Source organism: Uloborus diversus, unplaced genomic scaffold (genome assembly GCF_026930045.1).
Source record: "Uloborus diversus isolate 005 unplaced genomic scaffold, Udiv.v.3.1 scaffold_14, whole genome shotgun sequence".
Taxonomy (NCBI): Eukaryota; Metazoa; Arthropoda; class Arachnida; order Araneae; family Uloboridae; genus Uloborus; species Uloborus diversus.
In genome coordinates, this window is record NW_026558098.1 from 1,696,366 (window position 1) to 1,714,606 (window position 18,241).

The following is an 18,241-nucleotide window of genomic DNA, read 5'->3' on the forward strand; positions in this document are numbered from 1 at the left end:
TTAAAATGAAGTAATGGCTGCTCGTTGGAAAACATTTGAAGATGTTACATGATTCAGTGACAATAAGCGCTGCTGCCATATATTTCAGAAAATGCAAGAATGATCATTTAGAAATTGAAACATTTGCGGTGATATCTGGAATTAAAATGCATTCTGCAAAAACGTTCGAATTTTTTTTTTCAATATTACATTTTAATTCAAAAGCATGCACAACACGATTCGTTTGATGAATCAGTAAACCTTAAAAAATAATATGCCATTGAAAAGTACTGCGGAGTTTCTTATGACGATAACTAGTATATCGGCAGAATACTAGAATTCGGTGAAACTGTCAATTTGCATAAAGTTAATTTTTTTAAAGAGAGATATTTAGGATTTAATTAGCCCAATAATGATGTTATTCAGTTTGTAAAAGCATTTTTTTTATTTGTTTATTTTTTTCGCACATTCAAATTGAGTTAATTGAACTGAATCCTTCCATTCAATTTCTTACACTATTATAGAAAAAAAAGTAAAGAAAGAACCATAATGCAACACAAAGAAGGTTCCTAAAAAGTGTAAAAGTAATATAAGAGCAAGAAATCAATTATAAAAAGTATTTTATGTGCATTCATTGTTTGTTATTCGATGGTTACGTTAGTCACGTTACGTTAGTCACACACAGTTTTTCGTAAAAGTACCATTAAGGGTCAAAAAAGATTCATCTGTAACAAATCTGTAGTACATTTTTAAAAATAGATTTTTTACCTCTTACAAATATATCGGCCAATTTTAAATGCCTGCGTAAGTTTCAGAAAAATTTGCCTCGTAACATAAGCATTTTTTCTCAGGGTTGCAAAAATGTTACGTTAGTCACAATGCCTTTTTTGGTGAAAAAACACCTGCCAGCGCTTATTTTGCTTCAAATTCTTGGTGGAAATGAAAAATAGTCACCTTGTACATTTTAAATCTGCATATTAAACCAAAATACATTCATTTTTACTGCCGGTGTAAGTAGAAAGAGTTTGAAAATCAGCTGCGAATGTTACGTTAGTCACTATGGAATGACCCATAATCAAAAATTTCCAAAATTTTGGGCAAAAAAATATATATTTTTTAATATTACCTTTCATTTTTAGTAAAATTTAGGTTCTGGGTCCACGGTGTCTAGAGTCGTAAGTGGTTTAGATCTCGTTCCCTTACGGGTAAGGGGGCCCCGGCCGAAAGGTCCGTTCTCTGGAAGCCCCAGATGGCATAGCAGAGCGGGGTTCCCTGTTTCGTACCAGACAAACATGTATAAAAAGTTTTATGGAAATATGTAAGAAACTTTCTGAGATATCATGCGCGCAAAACGAAAAAACCGAAGAAACAGGCACCTAAGAAAAAGAGGCTTAAACAGCTGCTGTTAACATAAATCTCTATGGGGAACGTTTACGCATTTTTACGATAACTTGAAAAGTTTTTGGCGTATAGTAATTTAATAAATTAGGTATCAAATTGTTCAGAATTAAAATATGCATAACATATATTTTTTCCAGAAAGTCGAAAATTTTGAAGGTTAAGGGTCCTTAGACCCCTTAATAGGAGGTGCCTACATCGAGTAAAAAAAAAAGTTGGCCACCACCGCTGCAGTGTATGTAATCGTGAGGAGCTATTGAACGGTAACTAAACAAGAAAAATGAATGAATTTCTGCAAAATAAACCGGCCGCGTCACGCAAATAAAATTAAATTAATTTCTGCAAGAAAACACCGACCTAAACTCAGTTAAAACGAGCAGATGTGTGCATCACATGACTTCCTTTTACTCCAATTTAATGTCATTTTCCCATTACTGGCAGTTTTAATGCGATTCAATTGTTTACTCTCTAAATATCACCAACAGTGGCCAAATTGAAACCAGATTAAAAAAAAAAGATTTAAATCGCCAAATTTGTCGCCAAGTTGGCGACAAAACTTGGCGACCAAAAGACTGGCGAATTATCGCCAAATGTCCGCCAAATTATAACACCACGTGAGTTTACATCGAAATTAACAATGATTTCCCCCCAAAAAGGGGCAAAAGACCCCCTTTGGAGCATACGAATGCAACCAAAAAGGAAGGTGCACAACTAGACCCCACTAGGAGTCGAAGTACCAAATTTCAACTTTCTAGAACTTTCCGTTCTTGAGTTATGCGACACACATACACACATACGCACATACATACGTACATACAGACGTCACGAGAAAACTTGTTGTAATTAACTCGGGGGTCGTCAAAATGGATATTTCGGGTGTCTGCAGGTTCCTAAGCATATATCCACGTGTGGTCGGGTTGAAAAAAAAAACTCAACATTCATTTGGGGGTGAGCAAAATAGAAATGAAGGCCGATTTTTTTGGTGAAAATTTTTTTCGTGAATACAATACTTCCTTTTTTGTAAAAGGAAGTAAAAATCACTGATTTTCGGCTAAGAGAACTCATGCGTTAAAGCTTCAAAGTGCAAAAAGTGGCCATCTTACCAGAAATTTCTTGCTTGATGTTGGCCCACTGGGTTTTGTGGTCTTGTTCGTTTCTGATTTCCGAAGCTTTTGGCTTCCTTTTCCGCCGCTGGATGTTATCTTTTTTCATCGTTATGGGCCGGTTCACCTGCACAAATTGAAATTGAGACAATTTATCACTCGAAATGTCAAGGCAAAGTGTGCTCAAATCCATGCGCACAAATCATTTTTACGCACACATTCTGCACTGAATTCCCGGAATTTTTAACTTTGATTTTTTTAATTGTGGTTCATTCAAATGTGATAAGAAGGGTTATGCGCCTAGTATAAATTAGGCTTGCCAGATTTCTGAAATGTTCAACCGGGGTGCAGAAAGAGAACCCCCGAGCCCCCCAGTGTCGCGGGTATTCAAAAGGATTCACAGCCTTGGCTGGTTTTTAGTGTTCAGAGGGTAGTCAAATCAGTAGTCAAAATAAGCAATTCGTAATTGTTCAAAAAAAAAAAAATGCTCTATAATTTTTCACCAGGGTTAAAAGGGCGCGCGTCCCCTCCCTTGTATGCGCCAGACAGTGACGTACATTGTTAGACAGTGGCGTTGTTAGGGCACACACTACTCAGAAAAAAATTCTATGTTAACTTTATTAAAATAAATTGCTTGTGCACACTCATTGTGTGGGCAGGGGGGGGGGCGCACCGAACTCCATATACGCTACCAGCGCCAGACAAACGTTTTACCTCTCTCCTGTAAAGTAGCGGTAATGTGACGTACGCTACTCTGGCTCTGAGGTACAGAAATAAGCTGGCCTCCTTCCAAGGCAACTTAGTTGAATCAACTTTCGAACGAGCGGGGAGCTTTATTAGGAAGTGTAACGAAATAGAAGAGTAGAGGACTTGCCTATCATCTTTCACATGGCAGTCAACTCATCGGGCACATCCGTTAATCAACTTTAACCACCATTACCATCAAAAGTTGATTCAACTAAGTTGCCTCGTGTGAAGGAGGCCTTATACAGTAAAACCTGTAAAGTTGACCACCAGTCTTAGTTACCGCTATTTTCAGGCATACAATTAGATCTGCATCCTATAATTCCACCTCTATAAGTTGACCACCTGTTTAAGTTGACCACGAAAGTAGTGCACCGAAGGTGGTCAACTTACAAAGGTTTCACTGTATGATTCTTTACAACAACAGCAACCATATTTTGCCGCTAAGTTACATAGAACTGTACAAAAGACATTCAAAAATATCAAAGCAATTTTTCGCATAATTGCTTAACAAAGAATGGGGTTCGCTCTGACACTCGTTTTAATAAAGCACAGTCAATCTTAGGCTTTGTCGCTTTATTTAACTCAGTGGTGTTTGTATTGTATTATAATTGAGTGTGCAAAACTGCGTAGGAGCTGTACATTTAATCAAAATGAAAAGTGAATGTTCGGCGTATAGCTACGTTCTGATCTATCATAACTCAAAACTATTCATGTGAATCTCTTTTTTTTTCTTTTATTTATTTATTTATTTATTTATTTATTTATTTTTTATTTTTTTTTTTTTGAAACTGGAAAGCTAAACTAGCTATAGTTTAGCTTTCTAGCTAGAAATACTTTCAAGTACAAAAAATTTTCAAGTGGAAAAGTTATAAGATTCAGTGATGCAACAACTTGTAGTACAGATTCCAACCTTCTATATGGGATCCACCCGTTTTGATGAATGCGATGTAAATACACACATACGTCAGGGCGTACAGACGTCGATTGCAACCAAAAGATACAAATACATGTTTTGCAAGTCTTGAATACGAAAATTCAACCCCCCAACCAGTCCGCTCTTGAGTTGCACGAGAAACATAGACAAATACATCAATGTGTACAGACAGTGGTGGATTGACAATATGGGTCATTTTCCCTAAACAGCGCAATTTGGACAGGGCAAGGAATGGCATTCACTGTGCCAGGGGAATGACATTTAGAGGAAATAATGCGTTTTACTGACGATATTATAATTTATGTGAGAAAAGGAAACACTACTTTTATGAAATTGAAAAAGATCCAATGTCGTGGTGTCCAAAAAGTAGTTATTGTGGTTATTTGTTTCCTTTTTATTTTACAGGGGAAGGACGACAGGGGAATGACAAAAATTAAAATTAACTTATATATTGTCATAACTGCAAACAACAAATATCAATGTCACTTAAAGTAAAGGGGGGAAACTTCATACAAACAAAAGTCAATCATTCATTTAGCGATTATTACAAAATTAAATGAATTATTAGAGACAGGGTAGTGACAGTCATTAAAAATACTTATCAAGATTTAACTTGAGATCACCCGAATATACTCGACACCGTGTATTCATTCAAAAAGAACTAATTAAGATTATTTCTATGATGAGACCAGAATTCAAAGATTAAATTATGAGTTAATACAACTATTACCAGGTGTGAGAAACATTCATTCCATTCCTCGACAGGGGAATGACAAAAAATCGAAGGACATTTTTTACTATTTTTTTTTTTTAAATAATGCAAACCTTGAAGAATATTTTTTTCTATTTTACAACATTGCACAACACTTCTTAAGAGGTTAAACAACATTTTCTGTACACATATATGCATGGCTTCCTGAATCTTTAGATCTGATTTTGCTTTAAGGTGGAGGTAGGGACACACAGGGGAATGACATTTATCATGTCAAAAAATTATTTAAATGTATAATAATAATAGAGTGTTTGTTTTAACTTATTTTACAAACATAAAAACATGTTGTTAAAGCATTCTAGCGTCAGTTTTATTTCTATACTAGTTAGTTTGTTATTTTTGGAACAAGAACAAGAATTTAGCAGTTTAGAGAAAATGACCCATAGACAAATACATAAATGTGTACAGACAGTGGTGGATTGACAATATACCATGCCATTGTTGCTACAGTAAATGACACATATACTGCTATCTACCGATATCACTTCCACTACCGCATCCCCACCACTACTCACACAGTGCCCCCTCTCCAAATACGGGAGGTTAATATATGAGGGACCCTGCATGACAGAGCTTATGTACAGTTTAGTGTATGATGATGGTATGTGTCAGAGCTTAGTGGGTGAAGATGGTATGGGTCAGTTCTTAGTGCGTGAAGATGTTATGTGACTGAGCTAGTTGAAGAAGATGTTAAATAACAGAGCTTAAACAGTTTAGTTTATGATGATGGTATGTGTAAGAGTTAAGAGGGTGAAGATGTTATGTGACTGAGCTTTGTTGAAGATGTTAAACAGAGCTTTTGAACCGTTTAGGGCATGATGATGGTACATATCACAGCATAAGAGGGAGGAAGATGTTATGTGACTGAGCTTTGTTGAAGATGTTAAACAACAGAGCTTTTGAACCATTTAGGGCATGAGCTTAGTGGTATGTGTCAGAGCTTAGTGGGTGAAAATGTTATGTGACTGAAACTGAGCTAGTTGAAGGAGACAGAGCTTAAAATAAGAGAGCTTAAACAGTTTAGTGTATGATGATGGTATGTGTCAGAGATAAGTGGGTGAAGATGTTATGTGACTGAGCTTTGTTGGAGATGTTAAACAACAAAGCTTTTGAACTGTTTAGAGCATGATGATGGTATGTGTCCGAGCTTAGTAGGTGAAGATGTTATGTGACTGAGCTGAGTTAAAGCAGATGTTAAGCAACAGAGCTTGAACAGTTTAGTGTAGGACGGTATTATGTCTTACAGCTCAGTGGGTGAAGACGTTACGTAACAGAGCTTAAAAAGAAGTATATTGGATGAAGATGTTATAGATGATGAAAAGCTCGGTGGTAGAAGATTTTGTGTCAAAAAATCAGCGAACTTGAGACATTGAACTCGAAATTTGTTTATGTAGCTCTTTTCCCTGATTCACATGACTACCATTTTTCCTGCATGATGGTTTAGTGTTGATACAATAACGAAGCTATTTAAAGGTATAGATTTTTTTCTTTTATGATTTCGCTCCGATGGGATCTTTATTTTGCAACTGAAAATCTCAGACTCGGATTGGTTACATCACAGTACTAAAAACAACTTTATTTGAAAGATTCTCAAAAAAAAAAATCTAACACTCAACATCAAGCATCCAGTCCCTGTCATTAATTTGAATTTTGACATCTTGAATTCAAATTGTTTTTCGCAATCACAAGTTGCGATAGGTCCCTACTCATCCGAGTCTTGATCCTACAAGTGGCTCCTATCGCAATCATAATTGCGAAAAACATAATTTGAACTCAAAACGCTCAAAATTCAAATGAATGCCAATGACTGCATGCTGGATGCTGTTTTTGTCTGAAGAGGATTGTATAAAGTCAAGAGGGTCGGGTATAAATAAGATCAACTCCTGGGGGATAAGGGCGAACAAGAGGAGCCGGAGGAGTCACCGCCCAGGAGAAGCGCCCGGGCGAGGTGCAGGGCCTGATTACCGCACAGGCCTACTAGGCCTGGGCCTGGGGCCCCCTTTTCCTAAGGGGCCTCATATTACTTAAAGAATCATGCATATCATTACAAATATACAAAAAATACACACATTTTTAAAATAATAGCCTTCAAGAGGCCTCCAAATTATTGTGGGCCTTGGGCCTCACATTTAGTTAGTCGGGCCCTGGCGAGGTGGCTGGTCAATGAAAACAATAAGCAGTCGCGATTGCTCAAAAAAAAAAAACTACACTTAAAGGAGATGACTTGATTACTCATGCTAAAATCTTTTCAAAAAAGTTACTTGGTAATATGTTCACATGCTAACTCTTCAAATGTAGAACCGTTTTCGGCTCCAGTGTTTTCTTCCTTGCATATGATATACAGGGTGTCCAGGAAAGGACTCCCTGATTTCGAAATTAAATATCTAGAAAACAAAGACCGATATTGGAATAAAATAAACGGTATGTTTCTTGTGAAACCCATACACAGAACCCATGTACAGAAACTTGGAAATTAGTAACAAAAATTGCCAACAGGGGGCGCTGCAGGGATTTGAATTGCAATAACAGCGTGCAGCGCCCCCTATTGGCAATTTTTCTTACTAATTTTTAAGTTTCTATACATGATTTTTATGGGTTTCACAAGAAACATGCTGTTTATTTTATTCCAATATCGGCCTTTGTTTTCGAGACATTGAATTTTGAAATCAGGGAGTCCTTTCCTGGACACCCTGTATAAACACTGGAAAGTCGCCTGTCATGGTATGACGAGTGAAAATTGCTTCTACTCTTCTACATTTTAACGAAGCCATTGCCTGTTTGGTGATATTTTGATAGTTGAAATGTCAACCCTCACTCCTGTGGATGAACAATAAACTCTAGTAGATAGCGTTCATTGTTGATCATTTTTCCATTTCTTCATTCTCCTAAAATGAGTCTTACCAGCAAAACAGTCAAGATACTGGATCCAGTTCAGCCTCGCCCCCCCCCCCCCAAAAAAAAAAAGAAATATCTTTTTGAATTTGTAGCATGGAAACAATTTGAAAATAATAAATCTTCATGAAACTACAGTTCAGCTGAAAAGTTTTCAGCACATTTGCATCCAAGGCAATGAGGATAAGATTAAGTTTTATGAACAAAGTTTTTCGTTTCTCAAGAAAATTATTTAAAATAATAATAATTAAAAAAAAAACAAACAAAAAAATAAAGACCTGTGACCTCTACTTCCCCCAATCAACTCTAATTTGAATTCTGAAACTTAGAATTCAAATTATGTTTTTCGCAATCACGAGTTGCGACAAGACCCCACTCATTGGAGTTATTGTTTTTAGAAACGCCCCCCTCCCCCCAAGCATATCCCTCCTCCAGGTTGGTTATGTGTGTAAAGCCGAGTGTGTGTGTGTAGGCTTAAGTGTGTGCACGTAGGTGTGTGTGCGTGTGTGTAAAGGCGCGCGCGTGTGTGAGTGCGAATATCTATGAGCATGCGTGTGTAGGACATGGACGCCACCATCCAGCAGAAGTGGTTTCTGGGGGACAATGCTCAGGACCAGAGGAGCAGCGCCGGTGGGCGGTGGTGCTGCAGAGGCCCCTGGTCTAAGTTGAAAAAGGAACCACAACATCAAGGACGGTCAAGTGAGAACAATAAGCAATCGTGATTGCTCAAAAAAAGGCATTTCCCTGGATGTCAAACACATTACCAGAAAATATTATCAAATGATCACCCCGTGGCGCGAGTCTCATTGTTGATGATGTCAGCAGCGTTACTCGATCATTCGCTATTCATACATGAGGATTCTCATTTTAATTGGAAATTGCTGCAGATTTGGAATACCATTAGTGAACTAGTACTTACTCGATGCAATTTGTAGTACAGACCACACGCGTTGCACACCGGTTCCCCTTGATTGTTTCTCCTCCACAAAGAAGTGTTGGTCGTCTGGCAGTTGGAGCAAAACAGGCCCAGCCGTCTGGAAGCTGACTGTAACAACAGTCGAATAAATAAAGATTAAAGCCAACTTAGGTCAACAAAGAATTTTATGTTTACAATTATATATTAAGTGGCAAAAGAGAAATTAAATTTAATTATTTATTTGAAGCAACAGTTTTAACATCAAGTGTCATCCAGTACAAGAAAAAAGTATTTTATCAATGCTTGAAAATTGTGAATAATCCATGTAGAGAGAATGTGAACTAATAGTAAGAATTGAATAAACTGTTCTCTGCACCAGATTCAATTTTAATTGAGAGGAAATTTTCATGAAAAGTAACATTATTGATGACGTCAGCAGCGTTACTCGATCATTCACTATTATATATATTCCGATTCCGAGTCACAACTGACTACAACTGTATTTATGTCGAGGACTGCATACTAAGTGCTTTGCCTCCATTATTTTATATACCGATAGATGGCAGCACCATCACCGGATCGAACAGCTGATGAGAATTTTGAACTAGTTCAGGAGCTAATAGCTACCTAGTACTAGCTCCCCCAGAGGTATCGTTTCACTTGGAGGACATTGAGACCGCGAGCCTATTTAACGTCGCCCAGTCCCCTTTAATGACGACGGTGGATCTTCGACCATCGAGGTTCGAACTCGGGACCCTCCGGCCCCGGATCCGACACTCTACCGATCGGGCTACCACGGCCCTCCCCCCCCCCCTTTTTTTTTTTTTTTAATGTTCGACTTTTTAAACAAGGCATGGTCTTTATGACGTCCCAAGTGATGCATTTTGGCGAGCCATTCCACCATACGCTTGCTGTCTACCACGTTCCACGTTATAATTCAGAAGCGAATTTAATATTGCGCTCTACGCTTACAATCAACCGTATCGTGCGATTACATGTGAGTAAAGATGCGAATTAAATATTGCGCTCTGGGCTAATGGCATCAGTGAATGGTATTTCATCATTTGCGATGTCATGTACAGAAGCGTAAAAAATGATCTGTGCAAGGATTAAAATAATTTTTTTTTAATATTCAACTTAATCAAATTATTTTAAAAAAAAATGGTCAGATCCTATGTTTTTAGCATGCTCTTTCCGAAAAAAAATACTCTTAAAATTTCGGAAACGACCCCATTTCTTTGATGTTACTCTTTTTTTTTTAAATATATAAAGACTAGCTGCGTTGCCCGGTTTTGCGCGGTCTATTTTGAAAACAAAAATTGTGTCAAGTGACGTATATTCAACAATCAGGCATAAATAAAAGAAAAAAAATCATCATGCAAAATTTCAACTCCAAACAATGACGACTAATATTAAAATACTTTTAAGAAATTAAAATAAAATGAGAAAGATAGATTTAAAAAGCGTAACTATGGAAACACAAAATAAAATAAGTTTCAGAATTGAAAATGGATTCAAAAAGCGTTACCGTGGAAACGCAAAATAAAATGGTTAAAAACTTGAATAGAGAACAGATTTTTGAACTTCATTTCATTCGCTTGTAACTTTTTTTTCTAATTGAGATAGAGAATTAAACTTCCGACCATAGGTCGAGTTAGATCTGGAGTAAAAAAGGTAGCTCTTTTCAATGGTGTCAAAACGAAAACTGTAGGACAATTCCTTCACTTTTTATTGATGGATTTAATGAAGAAAGTATTGCCTAAATTTCAGCTAAGCCTAAAAAAATTCGAGCTAAAAACGTAAATAACTCCCGCCGCAATTAAGTTAGAGCGTAGGAACAAATTGCGTAGAACGCGGAAAATTCTACCCTTTCCAACGATATGTAATGTTACTATTTGCGAGTCATTTTTTACCCCCATATTCGGGAATTTATGTGAAAATTGGGCCTAAATTGGAATAAAAAAAGAACTACTCATCGAATTTTTTTCCAACTGGTCTGCAAACCTTCTCAGGACTTAAAGGAACAAACTGTGAAAATTTCAGCGAAATCGGCCGGGTAATTCTCGAGTTTTGCGAGTTCAAACACACAGACGCTTTTTGGACACTTCATTTTATACTATGTAGAAAAAAAGTAAACTAAAACCATAGTATTGTTTCATTAGATTTTTGAGCAATCACGATTGCTTATTGTTCTCACTTGACAGTCCTTGATGTTCCGGTTCCTTTTTCAGCTTGGACCAGGGTTGCAGCACCACCGTCCACCGGCGGCGGCGCGGCTGGTCCTGACCACTGTCCCCCGAAATCCACTTTTGCTGGGCGGTGGCGTCCATGTCCCACACACACGAACGCCTACACACACACACACACACGAACGCCTACACACACACACACACACACGAACGCCTACACACACACACACACACACACGAACGCCTACACACACACACACACGAACGCCTACACACACACACACACACACACGAACGCCTACACACACACACACACACACACGAACGCCTACACACACACACGAACGCCTACACACACACACGAACGCCTACACTCACACACGAACGCCTACACAGACACACACACGAACGCCTACACACACACACACACACACACGAACACCTACACGCACACGCACGTACACAACACTCACTCACACACATTCATACATACACTTACGCACCCACGCACCCACACACATGCGCCTACACAAACACACGCGCTCGTGATTGCGAAAAACATGATTTGAATTCAAGATGACAAAAATTCAAATTAATTTTTTTTTTTAAACAGGCTCCCCATTCCTAACTACCCCATTATCATCCCCATAAAATCGACACTAAATGTTTCAGGTGCATCCAGTCTTATCGGGATCGAAGACCCCTTAACCCCAACTTCGTATGTTTACGCGTCCAATCCGAAACATAAATATGAAAAGTGCAACATGAAATTTAAACCTCATTCATGGATGTAAGAATAACTTTTCGACGCGAAATCAAACCTTTTCATGCAGATAAGATTTCGCTTATAAAAGAAAATTCAATAAAGATGTTTATGATTATGGATGCTGGCACAGGCATTTCCTCGCCAACTTCTGCTGAGCTCGAGTCCGTGAAGTAACAGAATTTTAAAATTTTTAAGATCTTTAGAGAGATAAATTGTTCTGCTATTGGATTTACAAGCAAGCTAGAGGATTAATTATGCATTGCGTAAAAGCATTGAAAACTTAATTTTTGAAAAACTAAATCGCTTATTACTCGCTTATTAATCACGGGGGGGGGGATGATAGCACATCAAAACAGTCAAGTGAGAACAATAAGCAATCGTGATTGCTCAAAAAAAGAATTTGAATTTCACATCTTGAATTCAAATTATGTTTTTCGCAATCACGAGTGTGTGTATGTAGGCGTGTGTGTTTGTGTGTAGGGGGTATGTGTGTTTGTGTGTAGGGGGTATGTGTATGTGTGTAGGGGGGTATGTGCATGTGTGTGTAGGCATGCGTGTTTGTTTCTGTGTGCTGGCATAAGTGTGTGGGTAGTTGTGTGTATGAAAGTTTGTGGGGGGGGGGGGTATGTGTATGTGTGTGTAGGCATATGTGTTTGTGTCTGTGTGCTGGCATGAATGTGTGGGTATATGTATGTTGTGGGGTGTGTGTATGTGTAGGTGTCTGTATGTATTCATGTGTGTATGTGTTTGTGTGTGTATGTGTGTGTAGGTGTATGTGTGTGTATGTGTTTGCGTGTGTATGTGAGTGTGTGTGTGTGTAGTTGTGTATGTATGCGCGTGTGTGTAGGACATGGATGCAACCTGGAGACGGCTTTCGCTAGAGGAGCAGCATCGTGAGGAGCCGGTCGACGGTGACGGTGCGGAGGGTGACGGTGGGAAAATAAAATGATAGGACGCCAAAAACAGTCAAGTGAAAGCAATAAGCAATCGTGATTGCTCAAAAAAAAAAAAAAAAAAAAAAAAAACAGATTTCGTGAGGTAAGTACGCCAAGTGAAGCTACCCTAGAGCCGCTATATAAATAGGCCGGCGCATCAGCTTAAGTTAAGCCTTTTTGAAACGGATTTTCCATTGTTGTGGAGATAGGGTTACCAGAGAAAAGTTTCAGGTCTTGCCAAATTGGCAAAAAATAATATTTTACTTAATAAACAATTCACGTGCCGCTAATCATTGCTCGCAGTGAAAAATCACCAAACGCGATGACTTGCCAGAAAAGACAAAACTCAAACACGGGCTCCGATCCAAAATGCCTGATCTTAAGCTGGTGCGCCGGCTAGTATATACAGGGATCTTAGGCTACCCTAAGGTTCAATGTCTAACATCTCGCTCATTTATGATTCATTTGGCTCCAAATGTTTCAGATTTATCACATGACTAATAAAAAAAAAGTCTTTTGGGATGCAGGAAAAATCAGGAGGCAAACTATTTTCAAATTGAACGGATAATCTTTGAGCCGGATAATCCTCGCACGGATAATAGAGGGTTCATTGTACGTCGATTAACTTCCTCAACTCAAAAAAAAAAGTCTCAAATGGCATTGCGCTCGTATAAATGAGTGCAGACCATAGACTAATAAGAGTAGACCGAGCTTTCCCAGACTTGCTGATGAAAAAATGGGTTCATGGATACATCATGTGACTGGTGGGAGGCTTGGCGAAAACTTTGGCAGCATGGTTGCTAGATGGCAACATTATCCATAGTTTGGCACTCGACATGTATTTTAAGACGTAATGTGTTTTTATTATAATTTTTTTCCCCAGGTGCAGAGATTGAACTGTTTTTCTTTTAGTTCTGCATTATTTTGACATTAGTCATTAGTTTTTGATCACAGTTTTCAGTAACTTGTATTTCATTTGGAACTGCTACGTCAGCGTTGGCGTGAACGTAATGGCGTAAACGTTTTGCGTCAATGCAAAAATGTACTAATCGGTATCTTAAATTGAAATTGTAGGTAAAAATCTTACCGTTTGCCGATTCTTTTTGGGCGCTTACATCTTGAATTGCTTAGAGAGTTATTGAAATTGATTAAAGAAAATGCAAAATACTATCCAAACAAAAAACTCACTATATTAACAAAATATTTGCAACTGAGAATAACAAATTTACAAATCAGACTCCATAAAAGATCATTCTTCCGTGTTCCATCAATTCTATTTAATTTATTTCTCGCGGGCCTACGATCAACGCCCGCTGTTGCTGGGATATCCACCAGTCACATGGTTTGGTTTATGAGCAGCAAAAGGGTTGCCGCAGTCGGTCTATTCTTATTATTAGTCTATGGTACAGACCTAAATTCAAAATTAAATATGTCGAAAACAAAGGACGATTTAGAAACGAAACAAACGGTACGTTTATTGCCAAAATCGTAATAATCATGTACAGAATTCTGAAATTTAGTACAAAAAAGTGCCAGAAGGAGGCGCTGCAGGTGCAATTACTGTTCGCTCTGGTCCGACATTACCCACCAGCTCATCGGTTACGTTGCCTGTTCTTTGGCGAAGAGCGTACGGATAGTTTTCGGGTCAGGGTCTGTATAAGAACATTATGCAGTCTTTGGTATCTTCGTTTTTTTGCGTAGGATTGTAGCCTAAGCTGTGAAGTTCCAGTACCAGGTAACGCTCGTTGTTTAATAGCATACGTGTTTGTACCTTGTTTCACGTTTCAACGCTATTAATTATCGTCCAACCTTTGCAGCACTATTTATAGGAACCCATATTGCAATCACAATCAAAAGTGCCAACAGGTGGTGTGTAGCGCCACCTGTTGGCACTTTTAGGTACTGATTTCCAAATTTCTGTGCAGGATTATGCTATGGCTTTCACAATAAACATATCATTTATTTCATTCCAAATCGTCCTTTGTCGTTAGCTGGACACCCTGTAGCATACCGGTCTAGGTAGATAGGGCGCCACAGATCGAACGCGGGGAACATTAAGCGCCGAACATTTTGGGCACCGAAAACTTTGGGCGCTGAGTACTTTGGGGCCGGGAACATTAAGCGCCGAACATTTTGGGCACCGAAAACTTTGGGCGCTGAGTACTTTGGGGGCCGGGAACATTAAGCGCCGAACATTTTGGGCACCGAAAACTTTGGGCGCTGAGTACTTTGGGGGCCGGGAACATTAAGCGCCGAACCTTTTGGGCACCGAAAACTTTGGGCGCTGAATACTTTGGGGGCCGGGAACATTAAGCGCCGAACATTTTGGGCACCGAAAACTTTGGGCGCTGAGTACTTTGGGGGCCGGGAACATTAAGCGCCGAACATTTTGGGCACCGAAAACTTTGGGCGCTGAATACTTTGGGGGCCGGGAACATTAAGCGCCGAACATTTTGGGCACCGAAAACTTTGGGCGCTGAGTACTTTGGGGGCAGAGAACATTGGGCGCCGAGCACATTGGGTGCCAGAAACTTGGGCCCAATGTTACCGGCGCCCGAAATGCTCGGTGCCCAAAGTTCCCGGCGCTCAATTGGCGGTGCCCAATCGACGGCGCCCAATCTTCCCATTTCAGTAGCATACAGGCTTAATTTGTGCATGAGAGCTCACAGGGTGCACAGTTCCTTCAATTTTATGTGGGTTCTTATATCTCAAAAAACATTCAACTTAATTAAACAGGAAAATAAGCTTGAAGACCATAAGATTCTGGTACACATTCTGATAGAAATTAAATCCTGACAACAACCAAACTAAAATCATAGCAGAAGACAAGCATTCTACATCTTTAGTTGCATCGGTGAAATTCAAAAGAAAGTTTCGGGGTGGAAAGAATTCGTGAAAATCCCTCTTTTAGCATCCTAACATTCAAATACAGTAGCGGCATTCAATCCATTAAATTTGAGACCTTGTTAAGGACCCATCAGTCTGGAATAGTCTATAACAGAGATGGAGGCAGATGCCGTCTCATTCTAGCTGAAAGACCTTCAAACTGGTAGCTAAGATTAATTTAGCACACCAGCGAGAGTTCGCAAACAATGGTGATCCTCAAATCGCAAAATAAAGAACAGAACTTTAGGTGATAAGCTATAACATACAGCTTACTAATAATCGTTGAAGTTAGTACGAATACTTCGAGATTTTCGCCACCAACATCAGAAAGTTATTTAGAGAATTACCTCCCCTAAGTCAGTGCTGAGGTAGAACTACATGCAATATACCGACTGCTCGGTTTTGGCATTCAGATACTGCATTTTGACCTTGTTAAGGACTCTTGACACCTGTCTCCAACTCGGTTATTCACTATTCCAGATTGATGAGTTGGTTAAACACCCAGAGACTGAAGTTTCGTCCTTGTCAAGGACTCTCGACATCCACCTCCAACTCGGTTACTGACTATTCTAAACTGATAGTCATTATGGTCAGTGGCGAAGCGAAGGGGGGAAACCCCCAGAGCCTTTGGTTTTTACATAAATACATATTCTAATACAGTAGTTTATGCATATGAAAGGGCTGTTTTGGTCCGAAAAAACCTTCAGAAGGTATTTTTGATCACGAAATCATCTCCAGAAGGTTTTTTTTTTTTGTTGATCGAAAAATCCCCACCAGCAGGTATTTTTGGTGGAAAAAAAAACCCCTCCAGAAGGTATTTTTGGTGGAAGAAAAAACCCTCCAGAAGGTATTTTTGGTCAGAAAAAAACCCTTCAGAAGGTATTTATGGTCAATAAAAAACCCTTCCAGAAGGTATTTTTGGTCAAAAAAAAAACCCTCCAGAAGATTTTTTGGTCAAAAACAACACCTCCAAAAGTTATTTTTGGTCCAAAAAAAACTCCAGAAGGTTTTTTTGATCAAAATCCTCCTCCAGAAGGTATTTTGATCCAAAAAAAACCTCCAGAAGGTATTTATGGTGAAAAATCCTTTTCAGAAGGTATTTCTAGAGATCACGTGTATTCTGCGCTAGTGATCATGGTTATCAGCGACTGCAACTCCTTCCTTGTCAGAGACTCCCGACACCTTCCTCCGACTCGGTTATTGACTATTCCAGACTGATGAATCCGTAGCAAGGCTAAACTGCAGTCTCTGGGTGCTATAACCAACGACAGAGTTGATCCCTTTCAAGGCAAGGATGTAATCGGGAGGAATATAGTTCGTACAGCACAATAGATGGTGGTGCCATCTATGGACAGTTCGAGAATTTAGAACCAGGCCAGGAGCCGAATAACTTTCTGGTCTGGCACCCCAGAGGTATCGTTTCAACTTGGAGGACATTGTGACCACGAGCATATTTAACGTCGCCCGGTCACCATTAATGACGACGGTAAAAAGAAACTCGATTCGATTCAGAGTCACAACTGACTACAACTGTATTTATGTCGAGGACTGCATACTAAGTGCCTTGCCTCCATTATTTTTTATACCGATAGATGGCAGCGCCATCACCGGATCGAACAGTTAATGAGAATTTAGAACTAGACCAAGAGCTAATAGCTACCTGGTGCTAGCACCCCCAGAGGTATCGTTTCACTTGGAGGACATTGTGACCACGAGCCTATTTAACGTCGCACAGTCCCCTTTAATGACGACGGTGGGTCTTCGACCATCGAGGTTTGAACTCGGGACCCTCCGGCCCCGAATCCGACACTCTACCGATTGGGCTACCACGGCCCGCCACCACGCCCCGTTTCACTTGGAGGACATTGTGACCACGAGCCTATTTGACGTCGCCCGGTCACCATTAATGACGACGGTAAAAGGAAACTCACCAGTCTCTTCTGGTTCTTGACGACGGGCCTGTTCGTGCCGTTCATGCGGTGGTAGAGGCCGCACGCGTTGCACAGGTAGTGGCCGGTGCCGTCCCTCCTCCAGAGCGGGGTCGAAATGGCGCCACAGTTGACGCATTCTCGACCCTCGAGACCAGAAAACAGCTGCGGGTCGCCGTCTACTGTGGGAAAAAGAAACAAGAAAATGCTCACTCCATAGTTAAATTGTTTAGCTATAAACTCAAACATTATTTACATTTATATTTTACTCAACTTTTAGGAGTAGGGGAGAGTGTTGTACCTTGGGACCATGGGCGCCCATATATAAAATTTTAAGGGGGGGGGGGAATCAGGTATTTTCCCCATGATTTAGCAGTATATTTTCCCCATAGATACCGATTTCCGTACAGATGAGAGTTGTTAAAATTTGACATTTTTAATAACTTATTCAATAATGGGGAGAAGAAAGATTTTTACATTTCTACAAAGAGAAAAGTACTAAAAACAAGGAAGTTCTAATTTCTAAGAGGGAGCTTGAGCCCCCACGTGCTCCCCCCCCCATATGGGCGCCCTTCCTTGGGACGTATGTACCTTCAGACACAGCTAATTTCTAAGAATCTATTTTTAGCAGCCATGTTTTTAACCTACTTTCCCTGTAAAAGTCAGAAAAAGAAGAAAAAAGCATGAAAGAAGGCTTAATGCATCTTAAAAATATCGTAAAAAACAAAAAAAAGTCAAAAATAAATAAAATAATTAAATAAATATTGAAAAATTAAAAATTGGAAAGTAGGGTATT

At 39.3% G+C, this 18,241-nt stretch overlaps 1 protein-coding gene across 1 annotated transcript in view; it reads right to left on the minus strand.

The window, feature by feature from the left end:
• LOC129232829 (uncharacterized) overlaps nt 1-18,241 on the minus strand; it is a 54,325-nt gene that overhangs the window by 12,017 nt on the left and 24,067 nt on the right. The window contains exons 2-4 of the mRNA XM_054866928.1: nt 17,449-17,627; nt 8,745-8,870; nt 2,481-2,607 (exon numbers count right to left, since the gene is read on the minus strand). Coding sequence (XP_054722903.1) covers nt 2,481-2,607; nt 8,745-8,870; nt 17,449-17,627 — 432 coding nt within the window. The remainder of the gene's footprint in view (nt 1-2,480; nt 2,608-8,744; nt 8,871-17,448; nt 17,628-18,241) is intronic.